Here is a 25004-nt window from a genome sequence, read left to right as displayed (position 1 = left end):
CAGGTAGTTTTTTAAGGCCCCCTCAGTCCAATTTGTAGCTAGAAACGTGTCATTTTTTAGAGAACTGATTTTAATATCAGCGTAGAAGGGTAATTTATTTCTAGATATTAATTTTAGGACAGTACGAAATGTGAATGTATTCAGTCAGCAAGACCAGCGGAGAGTTAATATAAAAGCAATATTTTGTTCCCAAATGGCAGGCAATTTCTTTAATGGCGAATAAAATAAAAAACTTAAGGAATAATAAGAAACTTGTTAAGTTTTTAACAAAAAACAAAAAAAACGTATCATTTTTTAAGCGAAAAAGTAAAAGAAAAGAAATAATCATTTAAGGAAAAGAAAAACAAAAAAGTAAAAAAAAAAAAACGTTTTAAAAAGATTTATTGGTTAAAAAAACTGAAATTCTTAATAAAGAAGTAAAATTAAAGAAAAAAGTAAGGAAGAAGAAAAATCAAAATTATTTTCAGAGTTAAAATTTAAATAAAAACAATAATATTCTAATAATTAGTCAGTAGAGTATTTTATTCAATTTTTTTCCATTAAGTTAATTATTCAATTCAGTTCAATTAAATTAATTATTCAGTTAAGTTAATTATTCAGTTAAGTTAACTATTCAGTTAAGTTAATTATTCAATTAAGTTCAATTAAGTTAATTATTCAATTAAGTTAACTATTTTAATTGTTAGTTAGCATACTTATAAATATAATAGATTTATTGTACGTATACTTCCTTCTTGATTTCTTTTTTCTATAATTTTCTTCTTTTTTCACTTCAATTTTTTCCCTTCTTCAATTTTTTTTCTTGGTTTGTTTACTCTTCTTACATCTTTTTTCTTTTACTTTTTATTGGTGGTAGTGAATCAACCTTATGGCCTATAAGCGGTAGTTAGCGATCCTATGTGACCAAAAATGTAATCGAGTTGAAGAACTTGCATATGAAATAGAACTCAAATAATATTTATTGAAGTAATAAACTCTAAAAAAAAACAACCTAATAGTCGTTTATATCATTATTTGATAATGTGTTCATCTGAATTCGCTTGATCACAACCTAAATTTTTAAAAAAAGCTAAGTTTATCCGAGATGTTTCAAATGTTGAATGGGATATCCATATAAATGACAATAACAAAGATATGGATGATTCTATTTTAAGGTAAATCGGAGTTTTTGATTGTATTTTGAATAAATATGCGCCTTACAAAAAATTAATGAAAAATTGGGTAACTTAACGAAAGGCATTCTCAAGTCATAAACAATCGCAAGTTAACGTCATAAAAATGTTTAAAATCAAAAAATTGCAGAATAAAAATTTTTTTTTTTTATAAACTTTAAACGATATCGTAACAGTATAAGCAATCTGAAGTTTAGCAAAAAGAAATATTACACAAACTTTCTTTACCAAATCAAAAACTGTCTTTACCTGGTAATATAACTTATCTTGGTGTTGTGGTGTCGGCGATTTAAAGGCATATCAGCAAAAGTTCGACGTTACGTTAACTTTTAAACGTAGCTATCAAAATAGACCAAGACGAATAACTCCCTAGTGACATCCTGTATCTTTCATCCAAATTTCTTCGTTTTTATGATTAAATCCAGTTTTTCATTTCTATGTTTCTACTTAGCTCTTAAGTTGTTCATTTGTTTGTGATCAACAACACGGTCTCCTTTCTACCAGTTATTTTGTTTGTGATCAACAACACGGTCTCCTTTCTACCAGTTATTTTGTTTGTGATCAACAACACGGTCTCCTTTCTACCAGTTATTTTATAACTACTTTAATTCTAGGACAATGTGTGAACCTCAGATCAGTCACTTTTAACAACTTAATGATCCCACAAAAACACAAAACTAAACACTGAATTCCATTACATTCCAATATATCCTTCCTTGAAACACCCTCCCGAACGCCCTAAAAACACGCTTTATCCTTAGTTTAAGAATCTGTTTATAAAGTTACTCCACAATTTCTTCCTAAAAAGTTACGCTTAGCTTCATTCTTACCTTTACAAATTTTTGTCTGTATACATTCTCTTTACATGTTTACTATATTTTATCTCTTAAAAGTCTGTTTTATGTGTGTTACTTTATAAATTTTTGTTCAGTTCTACATTTACTATGTGATAAACTGTTTTTAATAATAGTAATAATCGTATGATTAATGGTTTTACTATTTATTAACTTGTTCATCATATATAGAAAAATACTGATTGAATTTTTGCTAAAAGTTACGTGAAATTATTCTCCCTTCTAATTAGTGGAGGCGAACCCCATTTCAATAAGAAGCTTAAAGATAATAGAACTACTGAGATATATTATTTACAAATAGAATTTGACCTAAATAGAAAAACAAGTCTTCGTCAGTTATAAATATTTATACATTATTTTTAGGAAAATGCAAGTATACTTAAAATTGACTTCATCCACATTTCGTTCTGCTCACTAAAATTGAGAACTGAGCTAATATATCTAGATCGCATCATAGATCGCACCATAAAAATCATCTAGAAAAAAACTAACCTTTTAAGTTAATTTTTAAGGCCCTCTGAAAAATGATAGGTTTTTACACACAAATTGGACTGGGGGGGGCGGGGCGGGGGCGGGGACCATAAAAGTCATCTTACATCAAACTTTTAGGGTTTAAAGTTATTTTAACCCGGTCCACCCATCCAAGATGTGGGCAAGCTGAATTTTCAAAACTTAAAAAAAGTTGAATCGTCCAAGATGGCAACTTCACCATTCGGTTGATAATGGTCCCCGTTTCTTTTGAACTATTTTTCATTTGTTAATTGTAAAACGGTTTTCAGATGTTGCAATAACTTAAGTTTGGAATTTTACGTCTCAATATTTTAACTCTGACTTTTGGAGAAAAGTTAAAATAACAAGAAAGTGTAATGTTACTATCACATTTTCTTTCAGGGGGTTGTTTAACGCAAGAGATTATTTCGAGACGCATAATTACTTATATCATTAAGAATTGTAACTAAGTTACATAATTTTACTCTAAAAACCTGAAGAAGCGACTTCTTAATAATTTCTTTGATGCTTGCCACGTTCAAAGCCTCTTGTTAAAAGAAAGAAGATTTGAAATAACGCGGATTTTGTTTGTTTAATGTTTTTTGCTTACCGGTTCAGTAGTAAAAAAAAAAAAAAAAAAATGAAATAAAAAAAAATTTTACACAAAAATTCAGATTTTACGAAGTTATCCGATTCTTCAGATAATGCAGATGAGTTACGCAGGTGCTTTTTAGTATTCAAGTAAAGTTTTAGGTAAGTTAAACTGATCAGTTTTTTTTTTTTTTTTAAAGTAAGCAAAGCTTGGTTTCTAGTTTTATGGACAAACCCGTCGATAGAATTAAGGTATACTTTTCTTCCTGGGAAGTTTACGGCAAATTATAACGGGCGTGTGGAAGCTCACACCACCGTCCGTTTTTTAACCGGTCTTTTTTTTTTTTTTCGCAAAAATAATTAAAAAGTAAAAAATACATATAAGATTTTAAAATTTTGGGAAACAGGCGATAGAATAAAGAGTTTAAGAAAAAAATTGTTTACATTGTTTGATGATTTATATCAATAAATACTTATGGCAACACATTGTAAAAGCAACATATTGTAGAATATATTTTTTATATTTTCCACCCAAATATATTAACCTTACAGCCCCATCACCTACAGCCCCACAATACAACCTGAATCTACTGCTGAAACGTGGTCAATCAAGTAATTATTTCGCTAACTAGGTGGTGAGCTACTAAGTTTTCTCATATTTACCATCAAAAGCCGCCAATTTTTTTGGTAACTGCCAATGGTATATAAAACTTTAGCTCATCGGTATTGTTAAATTTGAAAACAACTTTTGTTTAAAAAACAACTTTTTTTTTTATCTAAACGAATGTTTGGTTGCAAACTTTTAGTTTCAAACTCAAGCTTCTTGCCACTTTTTGTAAAAAAAGCTGCAAGATTCTTACAAAACTGTTTAAAATGGTTATTTTAAGTGCAAAAATCCAATAAAAGTAATTTTAAAAATATAGTTCTATATGTTATCAGCTTTTATAAATGGGAGAGGCTTCAAGTAAGCCGGAGGGGGAAATGGAGGTACTACAATACTCATAAAAGAATCGTCACTTATTGAGCTTAAGCTATCTTCAACTTCGTCCGGATCTCTTTCACTGTTCGATATGTATGGACCAACAAAAGATGTCTGCATATCTGGAACAACTGGTATAGATGGATCAGTATCGGAAGCACTGTATTTCAAATCAAGTTTCTCTGAAAATAACGGAGGGTGTTGTTCAAAGTATTCCCTTCCCCTTTTAATATATCTTTTTCTTCGAGCTCTTTTTTTACACAGCACAATCAACACCAGCATAAGAATTATCACAAGTGAAGACAGTAAAATTATTGGTATGAGATACCATAGAATATTGTCTTGTTTCTGTTGAGACGCAATAGTCGTACACAATATTTGAAGATTATCAGAGACGGCTAAAATTGGGAAATCAGGTAGTAAAAAGTAAGAGAAAGAAGGAAGTAAGTCATTCGCATTTTGTACACGAATTTTGTCAAGTATTCTTGATGGAGTTTCGCTGCCACATATATTTTCTGAAAGACTTGTGTTAGTCCATTCAATAACAGTTGAGCCATTTTTTAATGATGATAGATAAACAAAAGATTCAGAGTCTCCAAAGTAATCAGAAATTCTACGAACAAGTTTGATACGTTGTTCTTTTCTAGAAATAAACACCGAATAATCCAATGATAGCTTAAGAGTTATAACAAAAGCCGTTCTCACTGCACCATCTGTAATCAAAACTTTGAAAGAATCAAATGCAAAATTATTTTGAGAATCATATGCGGTCAACCGTAAAGATAAACCTCCGACCTCCTGCGTATGAAAGTCATTGGCTAATGGAATCCCTTCAAGTAACTGTAAAGTGGCGTTAAATGATAACCAAGGATGATGATCAAGATCATCATCTCCAAAACTGGTTGTGCATTTTAAACTTAAGTTACGTACGTTTCCGTCTTCCAAATCATTGAACATCTCAGCTGGTATTTTAAACGCAAAGTAACGTCCTGTTTTTGGAAACAAATATCCAATTGGTTTAACTAGTTGTGGGGGACTTTTTATAAGGGATTGTGTTGTGCAGATGTTGCTTGTCAACACTGTTGAATTTGCAGAGTATGAAGACGACATTATAGCTTCATTATTTATAAAAAAACCTATTGTCGTTTCTGCTGGCTCTAAAACAACCGACGGCAACAACTTTGTTTTTAACCGTAACAAAAAACTATCTGATGAACTCGGTAATGACAAGATTTCAGTTTGAAAAACACTTTGAATTAAACTAGCTACACTTTTAGAAAAAGGCCAAATGATTGACATTTTGTTTTGAACAGTACATGAAGTACAACTATTTGCTGATAGGAAAGACGGCAAAAAACTTGCGGTAAAATTGTTTTCAAAAGATTTTGTTGCCGAAAAAAACTCTGAATGTAACAAACTACTAACGGTAGAAAACATAACTATGTCTAATTTATCGGAAAAAGCACCGACGCTGCTTGAAGAAATTGATAGACAGTTTGAGACTGGAGCAATATCCAAAATGCTTCCTGTATTTTCATCGCATTTGAAATCGACTGTTGTTGGAGCAGTCATTAAATTTGTAGTCGAAACATCACTTTTAGTAGAAAAGAAATTGTATCGTAAAGAATGCGAATTTTCTAAAGCAGAACTTGACGTCAGTATCATTTTGCTTTCAATTAAAGTTCTAAAATAAAGTACTGAAAAATTTAACAAACTTTGCGTCGAAAAAGAGCCATCCACGACAGTAGCAGTTGTTTCTTGAACTCTCGTAAAAATGCTTGAAATAAAAGTTGTTAGTGTTAAATAGCTATTTGAGAAAACTGATTGGATATTAAAAGTTGATGGTGATGCTTCGTCGTTTTTGATAATGTTAGATAAATTTAGTATGGACTTAGTAAAAAAATTTTTATAAAAAGAAGAGGTAATGCTCGGTGACACATCGACAGTCTGTAAAATTGAATAGGTCGTTTTTTCACGTTTTGTGTTCAAATACGTTACTTCAGTTGAAGATAAAAATTCACTTTTATAAACTGCAATTGAAGAAGAAGCCGTTAATAAGGATGGAGTTTCTGCTGCTGCATCTCTGGAGAAATAGCTTGTTTGGAAGGAAACAGTTGGTTGCAAAGAAACCATTACTGCATTTGATGATAAAGAAAAAGTGGGTAGGATAAAAGTATTAAAATCCTCGCTTTCGTTGCTCGGTAAAAATACACTTTTATTAACTGCAATTGAAGTAGAAACCATCACTAAAGATGGAGTTTCTGCTACTAAATCTCTGGCAAAATATGTTGCTTGCAAGGAAACGGTTGGTAGCAAAGAAACCATTATTATTGAATTTGGCGATAAAGAAAACGAGGGTAAGACAAGAGTATTAAAGTAATCACTTTTGTGGCTTGGTAACAAACTATGTTTTATAGCTGTTATGGTATTTTCTATCTCATTGTAGGATGATTCTTTGATTTTCTCATCAAATTCAGTGGATTTGTGAAAGGATGAGGATATCGATGATTTAATACTTAAGTTCAAGAAGAATGGAAAATTTGTTTGATAAAACGTGAATGATGCAGACTTAAAATGGTTGGTCAAGTTGCTAACAGCTAAAAAACTCGTCAAATACGGGGTGGTATTAGATGAATCGGCTACCGTAGAAAAAGAAGAGGTCAAATTTTCAAATCTAAAACTATTTTGAAAAACGGAAATCACAGCAGCAAGTGAAGATGACCCATAAAATGTGAAAATTGAAGATTCGTTCGTTCTGGTGCTCGATTCAATCATTGTTTTATATAAACTAGCGCTACTAAAACTCGACACGAACTTGGTGTCAGGATCAAATTCTTGGATGGATTGTGTGAAAATGTTTGCTGAACTTTCAATAAAAGTATTGTTAAATATTTTTGGATTATCAATTGTACTATTTGAATCAAAAAACAAAGTTGAGCTCTTTGACTGAGATGTAAAAGAAACCTCTGATGATTCTTGAGAAAATTTTATTTCCGAAAAAAGTGTCGATGGGGAGTTCTGTATCGACTCAAAACTTGTTGCAATTATATTTTCGAGTGGTGTTCCAACCAGTGCACTTATTGTGCCAAAAAAAAGCTCCATCTTTTCCTTTAAATACCCTCTTGTTATGTAACACGCAGCCAAAGAAAGCTCTGATATTTGATTTATATCTTGTACATTAATACTCCTACGGTAAATTCGAGAATTACCATTGCTACGATGACATCCAATCGGCCAAGAAAACAGATAACCGTCGCTAATTGGGCTGAAAGTTTTGGATTCAATTATATTCAGAGAGTTAATTTGATTAAAATACGCAAAAGAATTATTTCTGCGAACAATTTGAAGAAGGCCTTCATCAAAAAAGAAATATCTAACTAACAGACGAGACTGCTTTAGTAAAGATGATATCGATAAAGTTCTGTTCGAGGCAAACTCATATGTCTGAATAACTACTCGGTCTAACTTTTCACATTCTGAAAATATTGTATTTTTATTTACTTCTGTAAACTCCTTGAGCGTCCTTTGAAGACTTGACATGAAATTTCGAATTACAACTTTTACTTCGATGGTTTGGCAAATCTTTGTGTAATAATGTAGATTCCCAGCATAAACGGCTAAGAAATCATGATGTTGAGGTTCTTGCGCAAGAATCGTTATCTGTGTACCGTCAAACAAAAACCAGTCTTGGTGCTCGATTTCGTATACGCTTCTAAGCTGAAAGACGAGTGTGAAAAGAAGTACGAAGACAAAGCAAAAGAAAATGATGTGCTCTGTGAAAACTTAACCTACCTCAATTTTTGTCTCATTGCACCAATCCTGTGAATGCATCGTTAAGTTGTACTTAATCAGATTGCCTACATAACCAGTTATCTCAAGTGTTGAAAATTTACTCAAAAGATGAAAGATTAATAATATTACTCCATATTGAATATCTACCAACTTCAACAACATAACTGCAAAATTTCGAAAAACATTTTTTGTGTTTAAAAGAGAAGCAGAAATGTCTTTGTAACTGGTCTTTAATATGAGTAATTTTAAATAATTTTAAATAATTGATTTCTCGTGTGGATAAATGGAACAAAAGCCAAAGAAATCGTTAAAATAAAAATGAATAATGAATTGCGCAAATTATTTCATAACAATAGCTACACGATAAAAAACGACAACAACAAGTGAACACTCAAAAGAAGAAGAAAAATTCATTTCTCAAATTCTCTCTTGAAGCTTTGTGATTGATATTTCACTCTTTAGTTTGTGCCGATTGAATTATTCGTTAAAATAAATTCAACAGCCGTGGTGAAAAGAGATTTACCTGTGTTTATGTTCAGTAAAGCACCCATGATATATATTATCCTGAGAGAAATGAGGGAGGAATAGATATGGTAGAAGGTCCGGGAGAAAAAACGAAAATGCTTTTAATTGTTTTTTAAAAACAAGTTTTATCAGGTTTTAATTGAGACTTTTGAAAAACTTACTTTTCTTTTGCTTTTTTTTTGGGAGTGGCCCCCGATGCACCATTGAGTGTTTTTGAGTGTTTATGTGTGTTGTATTGACATAACGTTTTTGTTTAACTAAAATAAATACGAAAGGAGGAACAGTAGCCGCAGAATCAAAAGAATGAAAAAGATTTACAGCTTCAGTTCAAAAAATAAATAAATGAATAAAACCACAAATTAAAGAGCTATCTCTTTATAATTTGTTAAGAAAATAGTTGGTTAAGGTGTTACCCCCTCAGATATTCTCACCGAGGTATTTACTCTTAGATAGGAAGCATAAATTCTCCGAAAGAATACTCCTCCCTTTTCCTTTTTTAATTTTCAAAAGAGATTGAAAGAGGAATGAACTTTATCACACAGCATTTAGCATGAACCTTATAAGCGGCAGTTGAAGAAAAGCAAAAAAATACAAAGAAACGTCAATCTTAATATCATCAAGAGAAACAAGATGTACCTAAGATTTTGACTTAGGCTGAGGTTTAAACTTTAAGGATCTAGTTGAGGGTTTGGATTATTAGCCCTATTTTCATCCTACAGCAGACGTTACTTTCTTGAAAACATTACTTATTTCCAAACCTAACTTAACACAACTTGGTAAATAAAAATTCACTACTTGGTTGTAAAAAGTAACAAATCTTTGCAATGCCACGCTGCCTAATTTACGAAACAATCCCATGTTTGGCCGCCACGATTTTGAATGTCAACGCTCACTTTTGTTTGAGCAAGAATCCATAAAGAGTAATAAATTATTTCTCGCTTTTTGTTAGCTTCAACTTGTAACTTTACGGTAGAAGGACAAATTCTAGGATGACTCTCATCGAAACTCACTTCAGCAGTAGCTTACCCTTACCCCCCCCCCCCCCCTCTCAACTTAATAAATATTTTGAGTTAGGTTTAGGGTAGAGATTTTCAAAAGGAATCCTGTTTTAAAAAGAACAACTTTTATTTAAATCAAAATTTTAGGTGCAAACTTTTTAAATTTCACAAAAGTTTTGTTTCTCGAAAAAACATACAAAATAACTAAATGCTACAATATCAAAAAATAATGTAATTTTCACATATTATTATATTTTCACATATATTTTTTACATCTCGTAAAATGCTTCTAAAAAATTTTATACTTATATTTAGATATTACTAAATCTTTAAGTAGTCAGCTATAATTATTCAATTTCATAAAATTACTCAATCTATTTTACTCAATCTTTTATAAATTAATATTTTCTCGTAAACTTTTTATGAAACAAACTATAATCTCCGTCTTGAAACAAGCGCAGTGGTGATGACGCAGTGGTGATGACGCAGTGGTGATGACGCAGTGGTTTTTTGTTTTATTTAACTAAAACAAAAAAATTATCTCAATTCATCTACCTTAAATTCAAATTTTCACATTACTGCGCTTATCCTATTATATATGAAATGCTAAAATAAAGTATTAGTTTATATTAAAATTCTATATACAAATTTGACTGAAATCACACTGAAAAATTGATCTTTTTTTATTCCATTTTACTATGAACATATTAAAGTTTGAAGTAAAAAGAAATCAACAAAATGAATCGTTCTAAATGACTCTCAGACTGTCAGTTCTAACGACTGTAACTCTCCGGCTACTCAAAGATTTGTCTTTTTATAAGCCCTGCATAAACTCCATCACATTTTAAAAGTTGTGCATGTGTCCCTTCTTCAACCACTGTACCTTTATCAAGGACAAGTATATTGTCTGCTTTTTCCACTGTGCTTAACCGGTGAGCAATTATAATAACAGTTCTCCCATTCAAATTTTTGTTAATAGCTTGTTGAACTAAATATTCAGATTCTGTATCAAGGGCACTGGTAGCTTCATCTAAAATTAACACAGTTGGATTTCGAATTAATGCTCGTGCTATAGCTATGCGCTGCTTTTGACCTCCAGACAACTGTATTCCTTTTTCTCCTGTTTGTGTTTCATACTTTTTAGGCATCTCACATATAAAGGAGTCTGCATTCGCCATAATAGCAGCTTTTGCAATTTCCTTTGCATCAGTATCATAAGGTAAACCGTATGAAATGTTTTCTGATATAGATCGAGCAAATAATACAGGCTCCTGTTGAACTAAGCTCATTTTGCAATGAAGAAATTCATGATCATAGCTACTGATCTTATGACCGTCTAAAAAAATCTCACCAGCACATGGTTCATAAAAATGTTCTAGCAGATTTACTATAGAACTTTTTCCTCCTCCACTTGCTCCTACCAGAGCAAAAACTTCTCCAGGTTTTGCATGAAAGGTTACATTTTTTAGTACACAAACATCAGGCCTGGATGGATATGAAAAAGAAACATTTTTAAAGTTAATATCACCTGTTATGCGTGAACCTGGTTTAAAACTTCCTGATATTATGCCTGGTTTCCGATCAATGTAAACAAAAACATTGCGAGCAGCACCAACAGCTTCCATTAGTCCTGTGTAAACATCACCTATCTCATCAAAAGCACTTCCTAACTCAATGCTATATAATATAAATGAAACCAAATGGCCTCCCATCAAATCATTTTTCATGACTAAATGTCCACCAAAGAATAATATAAGCAGGGAAGTTGCCATATCTGCTATCTCTATTGACCAACGATAAAAAGTCTGTACAAAACTTTCTTCTTTCCTTAATTTATATGTGCTTTGCAAGCAATTGGTATACCGATTCAATTCCTGGTGTTCTGCTGCAAAACTGCGAACTGTCCTTATTGAAGAAATAACTTCCTGTGCACATTCATTTGCATATGCCAAAGAATTCTGAACTCTTTCTGAAAGCTTGCGATAACGGTCCCCAAATATTTCAGATAAAACTGCTACAACAGGTAGACTTACAAGAGTCAGTAAACTTAGTTTCCATGATAATTTAAACATAAAAAACAAAATGCCTATAATTTTAACAACATTTCTTGAAAAAATATTTACATTGAGTGCAACACAATCTCCAATTTTTGTACAATCAGAAGTTAATCTGGAAGTTATTTCACCAGTTTTCCTTGCATCGAAAAATCCAATCTCCATTTTTATTATAGCTGAGAATAATAAATTTTGGAGTCTTAAGATGTAACGACTAAATACAAATGTAAAAACACCTGCTCTGATTCCAGCAGCAAATCCTGTTGCAAGTGTGATTAATGACAAGTGCAAAATTGAGTCTTGAAATTTTTTTATGGATTTCTCAATAATAATATAATTTAGCACTTGACCAGTGTAAAAAGGTAGAAATACTTGACCAACTGAGCAAAGTACTAAAAAGAGAAATGCCACACATATGTAAAAAATATCATATTTTGCAAGTTTTATTAGTTTTAGGATTGTCTTTGAAGTAGAATACTTTACAGTAGCTGCTTTATCAAGACTATTTAAATTATCCTGCTTATGTTCTGTATCATCTTCTTCCTCAGAATTTGTAGAGAAAAAAGAAGCTGAAAACTGTGTTTCAATATTTAAAGACATAGGAGTTTTCTTTTTAAACTTCATTCCCAACAAAGTCCAGTTTACATAAGTCATAAAAATAGATGTTAAAGTTATGCCAATAATTACCCACATTCTTCGATTTTTTGGATTATTGTCTTCTATAAAATACATTATCTTCACGACAGCATAAACTGCTGTAAAACAAGAGTAATACAATATATATATTGTCCATTTCTTAATTCGTTGAATACCCAAAGCAGAGTTAAAGCAAAGTCCAATGCAAGCACCAAGTGATATACAAAAACGCAGTCCTGATAGCAAGACCAGATCAAAAGGTGAATCACTTATTGAAAATTTGAAAATATTGATATAAATATCATTTGGAGAAGCAGAGAAAAACACTATATTTGCAGTTAGATCGGCAGCAATGTAAAGAAGAACAAATAAAATTCCAACTAACTTCATTATTATCATTTTGTTTTAGAAGTATATGTAAATTGATTTTAGCTTTAACATCTCCTATATACAACTATTTGAATGGGGGAATACACATATTCAACATTGAGAAAACCTAATGCGTTTTATTGATGAAATCACACCGGTTTAGCTTTGAGTGGCTAAAGAATTGCGCAATAGAAGTATCTTACGGTAAACAAAAATATCAGGGACGGTCCGTGATAAAGACAGTAGTCCGCGAACCAGGGTGCGTAATAGGGTGTCCAGAATATCAACTTTAAAAAAAAGTTAGGCTCAAAAGCTAATCTCATTCTCTATGGTCTATAGGTCTGAAAATTATTAATTTTAGTTTTCTGAAATGATTAGAAGTAAAGCTAACAACTTTTCATAGAAAAAGAACAAAGGCCACAATGGACACCCTCCCCCAAAAATCAGTTAAGTATGGAGCTCCCAGTCTTTCCTCCTCCCCCCCCCCCTCTCCGTACTCTAACTCTAAAATCTTTGAAAATCAAATAAATATTCTTTTTAACTAGTTCGGCTAATTCTACGCATTCAGAAATAAAGACAGCTTCTGGTTTTGAACGCTCAAACATCATACTCAAATATAGGGTTATTATGGATCATGATAATGCCAACCTAGCTAACCCAAGAACGCCACAAATATGGGGTGATAAAAAAAAAAAGTGCTTAACCTGGTCAAAGGACTACCAGTTGGTAAAACAAAAAAATACGTCTATGTTAACAAATGTATATCGACTCTTAAAACCTTCTTAAATAGATTTACTTTCAAAATTAAGTGAAAAATAACTATTTAAACCCTATTTTTTACATTATAGTACTATTAATAGCATCTGATTACAATTTAAGACATGTTTTTGATTTTCTCCTCAAAAAGTTTATTAATTAATAGCTCAATATACTCTTTTAGTACAAATACTCCACAATACTGTTTTTAAATGTTATATCAAAATTCATAATTTTTAAATTAACAGCATTTAATGGATTAAGTTGGTTAAAATGTTCATTACAAACCGTAGGCTGTGATTTTCTGCTCTTTATCTCTAATAACTCAAATTATGCTGACAGTTCTTTAAAGATGCTTACTGTTCAGATATATAATGCAGAACAACAATCTCTTTGTATTCTGGATGATTATTGCTTTGTTTATACCTTGACCAATGTTGATAACAGTGATATTTAAGTTCTAAATATAATTTTAATTTTACTTAGTTCTTGAAGCATTGATTTAATTTCTAATTTTAGTTTTACTTCTTTTGAATCAGTTCTGATGAAATTAATTTCAGTTCTGTTCTTATGATTTTAATCATTTTAGTTCTTTTTTCAGTTGCTGAATCAGTTCATATTTTACTTCTATCAAATTTTACAGCAATTAGTAGTCCTAACGGCACATTTTTTTGAAAAAATTAAAGTGTACTAGTTGCATTCATTTAAAAAAAAAAAAATCTTATGGCTCCTTCCAGAGCCTTAAAAAAAAACTATAAAAAAGATTATTAACGTATTAGTGAGTAAAAATTTATAAAAATTATTTAATATTTCTATGAGCTAGTAGCAGTTAGTAGTTCGAATATGAAGTCAAAACAACACCCCACCTTTGTTCTTGGTAACAAAATCCCCTAAAAAAATTTTTTTGAAAAAAATAAATTTTTTCAATAATGTTAGAAATAAAAATTAAAAAAAAAATAAATTTTGTAAAGATATTTTTATATTCCAGCTTCCCCTGTGAAAATTTTGCCAATAAAACATCTAAATAAGCATACAAATAGTCATAAAATAGTCATTCAATCATTCAATTGAGTTATAATAAGATTTCAAAATTGAAAGAAAATATCTGGTTGAATTATAATTACAAGTTTTTGTTCAGCTTCGTAAAAATTCTCATCTCTAATGATTTTTTTCATTCGATTGCGGCGACCAAAAATTAAAATTCCACAAAGTGAAAATATCCTTTCTACAAACGCCTAAAATGCTGGGGCGAACAGTAAATCTTCAGCCAAAATTGCAATCTTGCTATACTTGCTTTTGTTTTGTTTCCAAAAGAGCAAGCCGTTACTTGGCAGCGCTTCATCACCGCTTATGTCTACCAAATACCTTGACAGCTGACTTGCAACAGTGAGATTCTCTTGGTTATAAATTTTTCCTTCTTTTGTAAAGATTTTATTTGACAAGAACTTAAAGCGATTTATGGCAGCAAATTCACATTCAGATCCATTTGACTCAGCAGCAGCTTTTAATTCTTGTTCTACTCCACAAACTTTTATTATAAACATCTTTACTGTATGGAGCAAGGTGCCCATTTCCGGTGTGAGGATAAAAACAGCAACGGTTGGATCTAACAAACATGCAGCAGACGGAAGAGGATAAAGTATTTCCGTGTTATTAGTAAACCTAATTTAAAGACTATATAGCCTGTCTTGTTTTTTAATGATAATGACTAATGAATTTCTTACAATTTATTACCATTTTCGTTTTTTTAGTTTAAATAAGGTAAGACGCAATTTTGTAGATTTAACAAAATTCCAAAAATAATTTATATACAGTAATAACATAAATAATAAAAAAATATGTACCGATTTCTGTAAGAACTTCATTCACCGATGTCTTTATTTTCAACAGCCGGTCAATCATCTGATAAGTACTGTTCCTTCTTGAGGTGCAGTCAGTTACCACAGACTTCCCACACTTGTTAATAAGTTTCTCAATTGCCACACTTGATTTCCTAATTCTTGATACAACTTGTCTCGTTTCTAATATGGTTGCACTATAATGTTCGTAAACTGGTTTAAGAAGCTCTCTGCATTTGTTTCCGTCAATTTGGCCCCCATGATATGATATGGGCAGCTGGCCATTTAACAGCTTCTATCCAAGCAGTTTTAAAGATCTTGAAAAGATGATTGACAACTCCTGAGAAGAGATACAATTTAATCGGTGGGACGATTTCCAAAACCAGAACATAGTTGGCCCGCTGATGATTGGCTTTCGAATGTTATTGCCGAACAGCTTTGCATTAGCAACAACCCCGCCAGATTGCTGAAAAGAATTGAGACTAGATTTGATGGAGCCTAGTGTTCGCAAGTTTCCAGATTTGGAGAGACACTTGGATTTGACGTGACACCATGTACAAGGGTGCATACTTTAATGGATTTGAAGACCACAAATTATATTTACAACTTTCATATCACAAGCCAAAATTAGTTTAAATTCATTTGCATTAATAAGTGACCAGGTTTTTTCATTATTGGAGTGAGTCTTTGCCAGCCCTTTTAGTAAGAGGCTGTTTTTGTAGCGGTGAGCTAGTTTCAATTCTAACGTAGTATCGACAATCCATAGACAAAGCTTGAAAAAATCTTTACCACCATTAGTTCCGAGTTTAACAAAATAGTCACCAGATTAAATAACATGATTCACAAGGCTTAATAAATTGTTGCAGTGAGCAACAAACCTTTTCTGTCGGTGATTTTTAAACCACTGCAGGTGAAGAAATCACTTAAGTGTTGACTTGCTCCTAAGAAATTCATGTAAAAATTTGGCTCTACCATCTTGCCGCTTGGTTTATAGACCTGACCAGTTTTTTTAATCCGTTGTTTGACAGGCTCGTTTTTAATTTGACATTCACAAGAGCTCGAGTGGTAAATTTTGGAGCGCTTGATGGTGGCTGGGCAATATTTTGATCTAAAGCCAAAACCTGTATTTTAAGTTTATAATAAACTTTGTTCAGAAAATTTGGGTAAAACTTTTAAATTATTTGTTTTTAAAGAGATTAGAAACTTACCAAAAATTTTCTTGCTGAAATCTACATAGTCTCATTTCTTAACAGTCATGACTTTCTTTCAATATATGTAAGTAAAAATTATTTAAGTATAAATATTTAACGGGGGTAGTTGCAAGTGGAGGTCCGCTTCATGCTTCAGCTAGTCGAAAAGTTCCTTCCGGGGATAATTCTTTATTGGAAATTACTCAAGATGCAACATGTTCGACTGCTTTGTCATTTTTTGCTGCTAAAGATTGAAGATTTTAGCATTGGTGGGGCAAATCTTTTCCTAAAGGGCTGAGGCATGTGCTTCAACGCACTTTTAGGTCTTTCTTAATGGTGGTTTTCTCTTCAAGAGGATGTTTTTCTTTCAGCTTTATACGACTAATTTGGCAGATTTAGGCAATAACACATCGTGCCTCAAGTTTCCGGTCTCACTTGTATTGACTTGAAATCAAACAAAGGGGGAGTGCAACTACTTCTCCCTCTTGTTTCCTGCGTAAATTAGCTCTGCACAACTCTCAGAGTCCTTGTGGTACCCGAAAATCACTGATATTGATTTTGGTCTTGTACAGTTAATTTATTCAATCTGCTTGGAAAATATTAAGCTGTCTGAAACATTTTTTCAGACATAGCAAGCACACAAACTTCAATTTTCATCATGAATATTTGTTTGATTTGGCATTGTTTTAGTTCATTAAATTCAACTTCACCAAATCAAACTCTGCCTTTTACAAAATTTTACCTAAATTTATATTGGATAACAATCCACTTAACATACTTACAATTATTAACATACTTATAACTATTTAAATCAAAGATACTTGTCACACATAATGACAGTTTAGATGAGATCTTATTTGATGAAACAGTCCTAAAACGATTTTTACTGCTCTTCAAAGGGGTATCCTCTCCTTCATAACATTTCTCTCTTCAAAAATTATTGCACTTTTAGAAAACTTTTGATAGAGATTTTCTCTTTTTGTGCGTCTGCAACTATTTTTACAAAATGTTTACAAATTTTGTTTCAAAACAACCCAAATCTGTAAAGATTGATTTTCCCGCCGAACTTTTTAGCGGTTAGTTATCTTGGTTATCTTATCTAAATTTTTTAAGTCAATTATCTAAGTCAATAAAAAAAAAAACATTTGTTTTTCTCACAGTTTTTCTGTTTTAAAAAAAATTAACATACTTTTTTTTTCTATGTAGGTATCCTTAGAAAAGCTTTTCAATCATTTTTCAATCATTTCGGCATTTTGGCAGTAGTTTATACCTTAGGAAATACTGAGATTTTCACGCTATGCATAAACCAAGTCAAACCACGCTTTAAATAGCAAATCAATATTTTGGTCAATAAAATGAAAACGACACATGTAGCAATAAAACGATTATAATGAAAGTTGTTGGTACTACATAGTAGAACACTCATGCAACCATTATTTTGAAAATAGTGACCGAATATCACTGTAATCGGTAACATTTTGATGTATGAGTAGCAAAAAACTAACAAATTTTAAACTAAAATTGCTATAAATCCTTAAGTAGTTAACTAATCCGACTGAAATTTTATCCAGAGTTTGGTGTGGCTACATTTGCACCAATTTTTATCAAATTATATAGAGTAGTTCTCATTCTACAGGTGTTTTATTGGAGCACTATAAAGTCAAAACTTCACTCAATTTGAACATTCAAATTAAATTATTTACGGCGGATAAAATTAAAAGATTTCAAAATTTGTATTACAAGGTACCTTGGTGAGCGCACTCATATAAGTGGCGTTCTCGGGTCAGCTAGGTTGGCATTATCATGACCCATGATGACCGTGAAATGTAAGTTCAAAATATATCTTCTTCGTTGTAATAGATGAATCATCATTCTTTAAAGCCAGCACTTCTAAATGGGGAGTTAAATACCAGGTATGCCTGCCAAAGCTCTGAAGTAAATCTTGCTCCATTTTTCAATTCATCATCATTTTAGTGTAGGAAATTTTAATAGCCAAAAGAACATTTGCAACAATTTTTTTTTTTGCTACCAACAAAACTTGTTTAATTGAATGTCCAGATAAGAAAGTATTTTGAACCAATTCCTGTTTTTCTATTTCTTTTTACTTACTGTCATCTATTTGGCTATGTAACCTCATTTTAAAGAAAATATTTCGGCTAAGAGGGGGGTAGTTTATTGTGTTTATTTGCATAAAGGAATTATTTTTAAAATTTACTTTTAATTTTAAAATTTACTTTTAATTTTAAAATTTACTTTTAAATTTAAAATTTGCTTTTAAATTTAAGGCGAAAAAAGTTATCGAGTGTACCACTGCACAAATTATTACACCAACCATACACGAGTACACAAACATATTTACTGAAACACCCATCAAACTTATATACACAAAATAAATATATGCATAGACCCCCGTACACTGAGGGTAAGACAAAAAAGTATATATTGTGAGGGTGGCGTTTTTCTTATGATTCTATTATTATTTAATTAATTTTATTTTAATGTTTAGTTTGTTATTTTGTTATTTAGTTTAGATGATGTTCAATTCTTCTCCTAACAAAAAACTGTCCGATTCTTTCTTTGTTTTGAGCTTTTATAGTTTTTGCTTGTTTTCCAGTTGCGATATCTTTTCATTTATTTATATGGCAGGTTGATGAGTCTTCGTGTTTACGTCTTTTCTCAGTTGTTTTTAATTTTTCTTCTTTCCGTTTTATCGTCTACTTACGTGATAGATCGGTGAATCATCGTGTATAAGTCTTTCTGATCGTTGTTTTTGACTTTTCTAATTGTCGCTTTATCGTTTACGAGTCTCAACGTTTACGCCTTTTCTCAGTTGTTGTTTTTAACTTAATTCTTTTTGCTTTATGATTTATTTATGTGAATAGTAGACGAGTCATCTTGTATGTGTCTTTTCTGATCGATGTTTTTAGCTTTCCTTATTATCGCTTTATCATTTACGTGTCTTTGTGTTTACGTTTTTCCACAGTTGTATTTAACTTTTCTTCTAACGCTTTATAACTTATTAATGTGAAGAGTTGGTGAATCATCTTGTGTATATTTTTCTATCGATCGTCGTTTTTATTTTAGTTCTCCCTCCTCACAATATAAGACCACCCTCAAAATACATTATGACAATACACGAACATGTATTTTAATACATAAATTTGTTATGCAATTTCCTAAACTCTATACAAATTTCTAAACACATTGCAATGTGATCTTCACAATACGATTGTTTTGCTGTCCACTTTTTGCACTTTAATAGAAGATGCAACACATAACAACGTGATACTGTTTGACTAATCGAACATAGTTTACTTTGATGTTATCAATACAATCGCTGACTTAGTAAAAAATACTCGATTTAAGACAAGAAAAAAATCTTTCTTGTAAATAATAGAAAAAAGCACAAAAGCAAACCCCTTCATCTAGAGGATGATGGAGTCAACTTTATAAAGAAACACATATCATTTCATCGTGGTCGTTGATCGCATTACTCCACAGGAAAAATATGTTAACTATATTTACTTAAGAATCTAAAAATGACCAAAATATTCTTTATATTTTATAAGCAATATCCCATCGAAGAATTAACTATAAATCTTACCGTATAATAATCAACAACAATTTTAACATCTCTTTCGTATATTGAGGCGGAGATACAGCTCTAAATGTGACAAGTTCATCGCAAAATTGAACATATCGATTAACAGCAGATGAAAATTCCTAACAATACAGCTTTAAAATGAAAGTCACAGAAAATAGAGACCGCCAATGGCATAAAAGGTATGCTAAAACTTTTAAGGCAACGAAGCCGAAATCAAAACAAGAAGCAAATGGCAGCAAAAAAATTCTTTCGACGCCTTTCAACTGGAAGAAAGAGCTTTTAAAACTATATGAGTTTAAAGACAGCAGATTACGGACGTAGTCGTCATTTGTCAAAGAAGACAAATGACGATTACGTCCGTAATCTGCTGTCTTTAAACTCATTTTGATGAATGAACGTCAGATGAATGGTTTATTTTTACATACGATAAATCAGTTGCCAAGATAAGACCTGACCATACGGTAACAATCTTAATCATTATGAAAAGAGTAACAAACTCTAAAAGCGGCAAAAAATTGGAAATATTTAAAAATGGGTGTACAGGTCAAGTTAAAAATTACAGTTTGTTGCGTTTCTTCTTTTATAAGGTGCATGTCGTTGAGTGTTTTCAATAATTTTGAGTTGCGTTCACTGAAAGAGGTTGCATTAAGTCCAAGATTTAGATCTTCTAAACAAAAACCCGTTGAGACCAGGTGATTAGTTACTCCATTTTTGATTAAAGAAAAAGTTACAGCATTGCAATGTGATAAGAACAAATCCTTAAATTGTGGTGTGGCTTAACAAAGCTCTATGCTGTAAATTAGTCCTAATGTAACAAATGATAAATTTTGCATATTCTATTATAAATATTTAGGGAAAATAATTTTGTTATTTTTTTTTTTTTTTTTTTTTTTTTTTTTTTTATATTTTTTTGTTCTTTGATCTTTATAAACTCGTAATATATAATACAATCTTTACAGTTTAAGTATAGTTAAAAATCACAAGATTACGTTATAACAAATATTATATGAAATAAAACTGTAAAGTGTTAGATTACTTCAAAGAACGCGGGAAACTTGCAGAAGACCGATGGTCTTGTCATCAAGAAACCGCTTTGCGTTATTAATATTTTTGGATACTTCAATTTAAAATAAATTTATATTTAAAAAATCATGTCATCAGTTTCGACAGAATGAAAGTAAAAATGCAAAAAAATAATTTTGTTATTTTTTTTTTTTTTTTTTTTCCTTTTTTTTTTTTTAATTTTTTAATTTTATTACAATACACATAAGTAGGTACACGATTTGCTAAATAGGTAATATAAAGTCGTTTTTTAATATATAGTGTTGATAAATAAAAATTTATTTATTTATTAGTGTTGATAAATAATATAATTTATTACTGTTGTTGTTGTTGTTGTTTGTTTTTGAGTTATTTACAGTTTTTAGAGTTATTAGAGTTGATATTGGTTTCGGAACAAAGTTAGTTTTATATATAGTTTTGAATGTTTTAGGCTTAATAAAAGTTCATAAAGTTGTTAGTGTTTAAAATAAGATCTTTTAATAATGTTTTCAGAGTATTTAAGTTATTCGATTTTTCCAGTTGGGTATTTTTGGATACTAATTTGTTATATAGACAAGGACCACGGTACGAAATAGAAAAGCGCGAGAGAGTAGTTTTTTGGAAAGGTACTTTGAAGTTTCCCGTTCCTCTGGTATGGTATCTATTGTTGCTATTTTGAAAAAAATTCTTTGAAAAGTGAGAAGGAACAAGTCCAAGTTTATATTTGAGCATAAATAACAAATTTTGGAATATATTGATTTGATATACATTTAATGCTTTCAAATTTTTTAATAGTGGCTCAGCATGCGAGAGTCTATCCTTATTAAAAACTATTCTTGCAGCATGTTTTTGTTTTCGATATAGTGTGGTTAGTTTGGATCTATGTGTACTCGCCCATGCAACATTAGCGTATATGTAGTAGCTTTGTATGAACGAGAAGTATAAGAACTTTAAATTATCAGGAGACAGTATAGAACTTGCTTTGTAAAGGATACCAATGTTTTTTGATATTTTAGTATTTAAAATATCTATATGTGATTTCCAAGAGATGTTCTCATCAATAAGTATCCCTAGAAATTTAGTTGCTCGGGTTCTCTCTATTTCTTTATTATCTATATTTAACGAAGGTAAATCGGAAGGTATTTTTATAAAGTTAGGATGAAAAAGAATGTATTTGGTTTTTTCTGTGTTTAGCGATAATTTGTTAGATTTTAACCAACTGTTTATTTTTTCAAGTTCAGTATTTGTAGTTTCATAAAGTTCTGTAATAGATGAGGATGCATAAAATAAATTAGTGTCGTCTGCGAACATTATGACATCCAATTTACTCGAGGCTTTAGGAAGATCGTTTATGTATATTAAAAACAAGAGAGGTGCAAGAATGGAACCTTGGGGGACACCGTATTTTATTTTGAGTAATTTTGAAGCTTTTTTTTTATGAGCAATAACGCATTGTTTTCTGTCTAGTAAAAAGTTTTTGAACCAGTTTAGTGCAACACCTTTTATCCCATATTTTTCCATTTTCCTAATTAAAATAGCGTGATCTACTGTGTCAAACGCCTTAGATAAATCAACAAAGACTCCAAGGACGTATTTTTTGTTTTCAAAGGAGTTATTTATATTATTAATAAGATCTAGAATTGCGTGTTCGGTTGAATGTTGCTTTTGGAAGCCAAACTGTTTTTCATTTAGGATTTTGTTATTTGTTAGATATTTATACAGTTTATTGTATATTACTCTCTCCAAAAGTTTTGAAAATACAGGTAGAACTGAGATTGGTCTGTAGTTATTTAGTGTAAATGAATCTCCGGTTTTTAATATTGGTATTACCTTAGCTATTTTTAATTTATTCGGTACAGATCCTGTAATAATTGAAGATTTAAATATTTCATATATTGGTTGTTTTATCACTGAAAACACATTTACAACTATATAGCTACAAATGTCGTCTATCCCAGGAGCCTTATACGTCTTAAGTGAGTTTTTTGCAATTTCTAGTTCTTCATGGTTTAGTCCAGAGAAAATATTTAAACAGAGATGTTGGTTTGTGATATAGGTTTCGAAGGAGATATCAGGGCATTGAATATTTGAAGCCATGTTAGGGCCTATGTTTGCAAAAAAGCTATTAAAGTTTTCAGCGATAGAATTTTTGTCGATATATTCAGTTTCATTAACGATAATTTTATCAGGTAAATCATTTGATTTTGTATGGTTTTTACCTATTATTTCTTTCAATATGTTCCAGGTTTTTTTAATATCACCTTTGCTTTTTTGTAGTTGTTTTGAATAATATATTTTTTTAGAACTCTTTCTAATTTTTTCAAACAGATTTTTGTATTCCTTGTATGTAGTTAAGTTAGTTTCATTTCTGTTTTTTAAAAACTTGATATATAATTTTTGTTTTGTTTTTGATGATTTTCTAATCCCGTTGGTTATCCATGGGCAGTTTAAATGTTTTAACTTTATTTCTTTCTCTTCAACAGGGAAATGTTTATTGTAGTGGTCTAGAAAAATATTAATAAACAAATTGTATGCGGAGTTTGTGTGTCCAAGGTTACATTCTTGATATACTCCATCCCAATTTACTATAGATAGCGAGTCTTTAAAATTTTTGATAGAGATTTGATTGATTTTTCTTTTATAAATTTTGGTTTTGGTATTGTTAAAGGTTTTTAGATCTTGAGATAATGAAAAATAAATAGGAAAATGATCTGATATATCGGTTTTGATAATTCCTGCTTTTAAAGAGGTTTCTAGAAATGTATTTGTTAATATATTGTCTATAGCAGAAACGGAGGTTGGGGTTACTCGGGTAGGTTTGTTGATGATTGGGAGGATACACAATTGAAACAGATTATCAAAAAAGAGTTTAGTATCAGCGTTTTCTTTGTAGTTTAAACTGTTAATATTTAAATCCCCTATAAAGAAAATATTTTTTCCCTTATCATTTATTTTGAGAAAGATTTCATTAAAAAAATTTGTAAATTTATTTATATCACCTTCTGGAGGTCTATAGCAAGTGGAAATTATAATACTTTTTGATTTATTACCCGTTATCTCAATAGTAAAGACTTCACTATCAGTATCAGAGATAGAGAGGTCTTGTCTTACTTTAAACACTTGATTATTTCGGATATACGTTGCGATCCCTCCTCCCCTTTTATTTGTTTTTCTTTCAAAAGATATTAGTTTATAATTTGGAATTTGAAAATTTGTGTTCGTTTGAAGTAATTCATCAGAACACCACGTTTCGGTTATGCAAATCATACTAAATGAGTAATTGCAATCTATTAGAAAGTGTTTTAGTTTATCAAAATTTTTATTTATACTTCTTATATTTATGTGTATTGCAGTAAAACTATTTTTTAAAGTTTCGAGTTCAATTTTAAAAGTTTCAGTTTCAAAATATTTCGAATCAAAATTATTTCTGTGAAAAATTTGCGCATCAGAGTCGTAAAAATCGTTTAGTAAAATATTATTAGCAGTTTCGAAGGCATTGAAACGCAGCGTTTCAAAATCTATTGTTTTGTTTATGTTTGCGTCAGTCATAGCGTAAAGTGCGATAAATCAAAACGTGCTAGCATAATAAAAAATGTACAGAACTATTTCACATATCTCGATTAAGTACTTTTTTAAAATTAAAGTTATTTACGAAAATCTCTGACGAATATTTTATCATATTTGATTATAGCAAATTTACCTTCCTTTCGGAATCTTTTAACATCTTCCCATAGCTTTTTTCTTATTTCCATCGTTTCGTTCGCGTAGTCTTCATTAATGAATATTCCGGTTCCTTTGAGTTTTTTTGATAGCGTTAAGATTTTATTTTTATTTTGGAAGTCTAGTAGTTTAATTATTATAGTTCTTGGAGAGTTATCTTCATTTATTTTTCCAATGCGGTGAGCTCTTTCAATTATTACGTCTTCAGAGATTTCCAGTTTATTTCTAAATAGATCTTTAACTTTCTTTGTACAGTCATTCCAAGATTCCATGGGCAGCTCAGATAAGCCATCAATCCTTAGGTTATTACGGCGTGAACGATTTTCAAGGTCAATATTTTTTTTTTTTAAATTGTTAATTTCGCTAGCCATCAGACTGTTTGTTTCCGATAATTTT

The 25004-nt window shown here is 30.8% G+C and overlaps 2 protein-coding genes and 1 pseudogene across 3 annotated transcripts; all 3 read right to left on the bottom strand.

Annotated features, from left to right (window-relative positions):
- Nucleotides 1–3852: 3852 nt before the first annotated feature.
- LOC145190885 (uncharacterized) lies at nt 3853–8090 on the bottom strand. The gene is made up of 2 exons (XM_080067793.2): nt 7878–8090; nt 3853–7802 (listed from the first exon to the last, which is right to left on the bottom strand). Exons 1-2 carry the CDS (start codon nt 8037–8039, stop codon nt 4032–4034), a joined length of 3933 nt encoding a protein of 1310 aa, XP_079923919.2. The 5' UTR covers nt 8040–8090; the 3' UTR covers nt 3853–4031.
- Nucleotides 8091–9524: 1434 nt separating this feature from the next.
- On the bottom strand, nt 9525–12648 carry LOC145184958 (ABC-type oligopeptide transporter ABCB9 pseudogene; annotated as a pseudogene). Its single transcript, XR_016450079.1, has one exon. The product of XR_016450079.1 is annotated as an ABC-type oligopeptide transporter ABCB9 pseudogene (transcript).
- Nucleotides 12649–21244: 8596 nt separating this feature from the next.
- Nucleotides 21245–24437, bottom strand: LOC149891451 (uncharacterized). The gene has a single exon (XM_090079856.1). The coding sequence runs from the start codon at nt 24435–24437 to the stop codon at nt 21342–21344; it is 3096 nt and encodes a 1031-aa protein (XP_089935982.1). The 3' UTR covers nt 21245–21341.
- Nucleotides 24438–25004: the final 567 nt, after the last annotated feature.

This window comes from Hydra viridissima, unplaced genomic scaffold (genome assembly GCF_058129835.1).
Source record: "Hydra viridissima isolate aposymbiotic clone 2 unplaced genomic scaffold, HvirCarnegie_v1 scaffold_2, whole genome shotgun sequence".
Taxonomy (NCBI): Eukaryota; Metazoa; Cnidaria; class Hydrozoa; order Anthoathecata; family Hydridae; genus Hydra; species Hydra viridissima.
The sequence above is the reverse complement of the archived record's forward strand: the minus strand, read 5'-3'. Positions and strand labels throughout refer to the sequence as shown.

What these genes read in the sequence shown, in the direction of transcription:
- LOC145190885 (XM_080067793.2), bottom strand. Translation starts at nt 8,039, where the DNA reads ATGTTGTTGAAGTTGGTAGATATTCAATATGGAGTAATATTATTAATC. An exon ending in GCAATGAGACAAAAATTGAG is followed by an intron (nt 7,803 to 7,877) that starts GTAGGTTAAGTT and finishes CTCGTCTTTCAG; the next exon opens with CTTAGAAGCGTATACGAAAT.
- LOC149891451 (XM_090079856.1), bottom strand. Translation starts at nt 24,437, where the DNA reads ATGACTGACGCAAACATAAACAAAACAATAGATTTTGAAACGCTGCGT.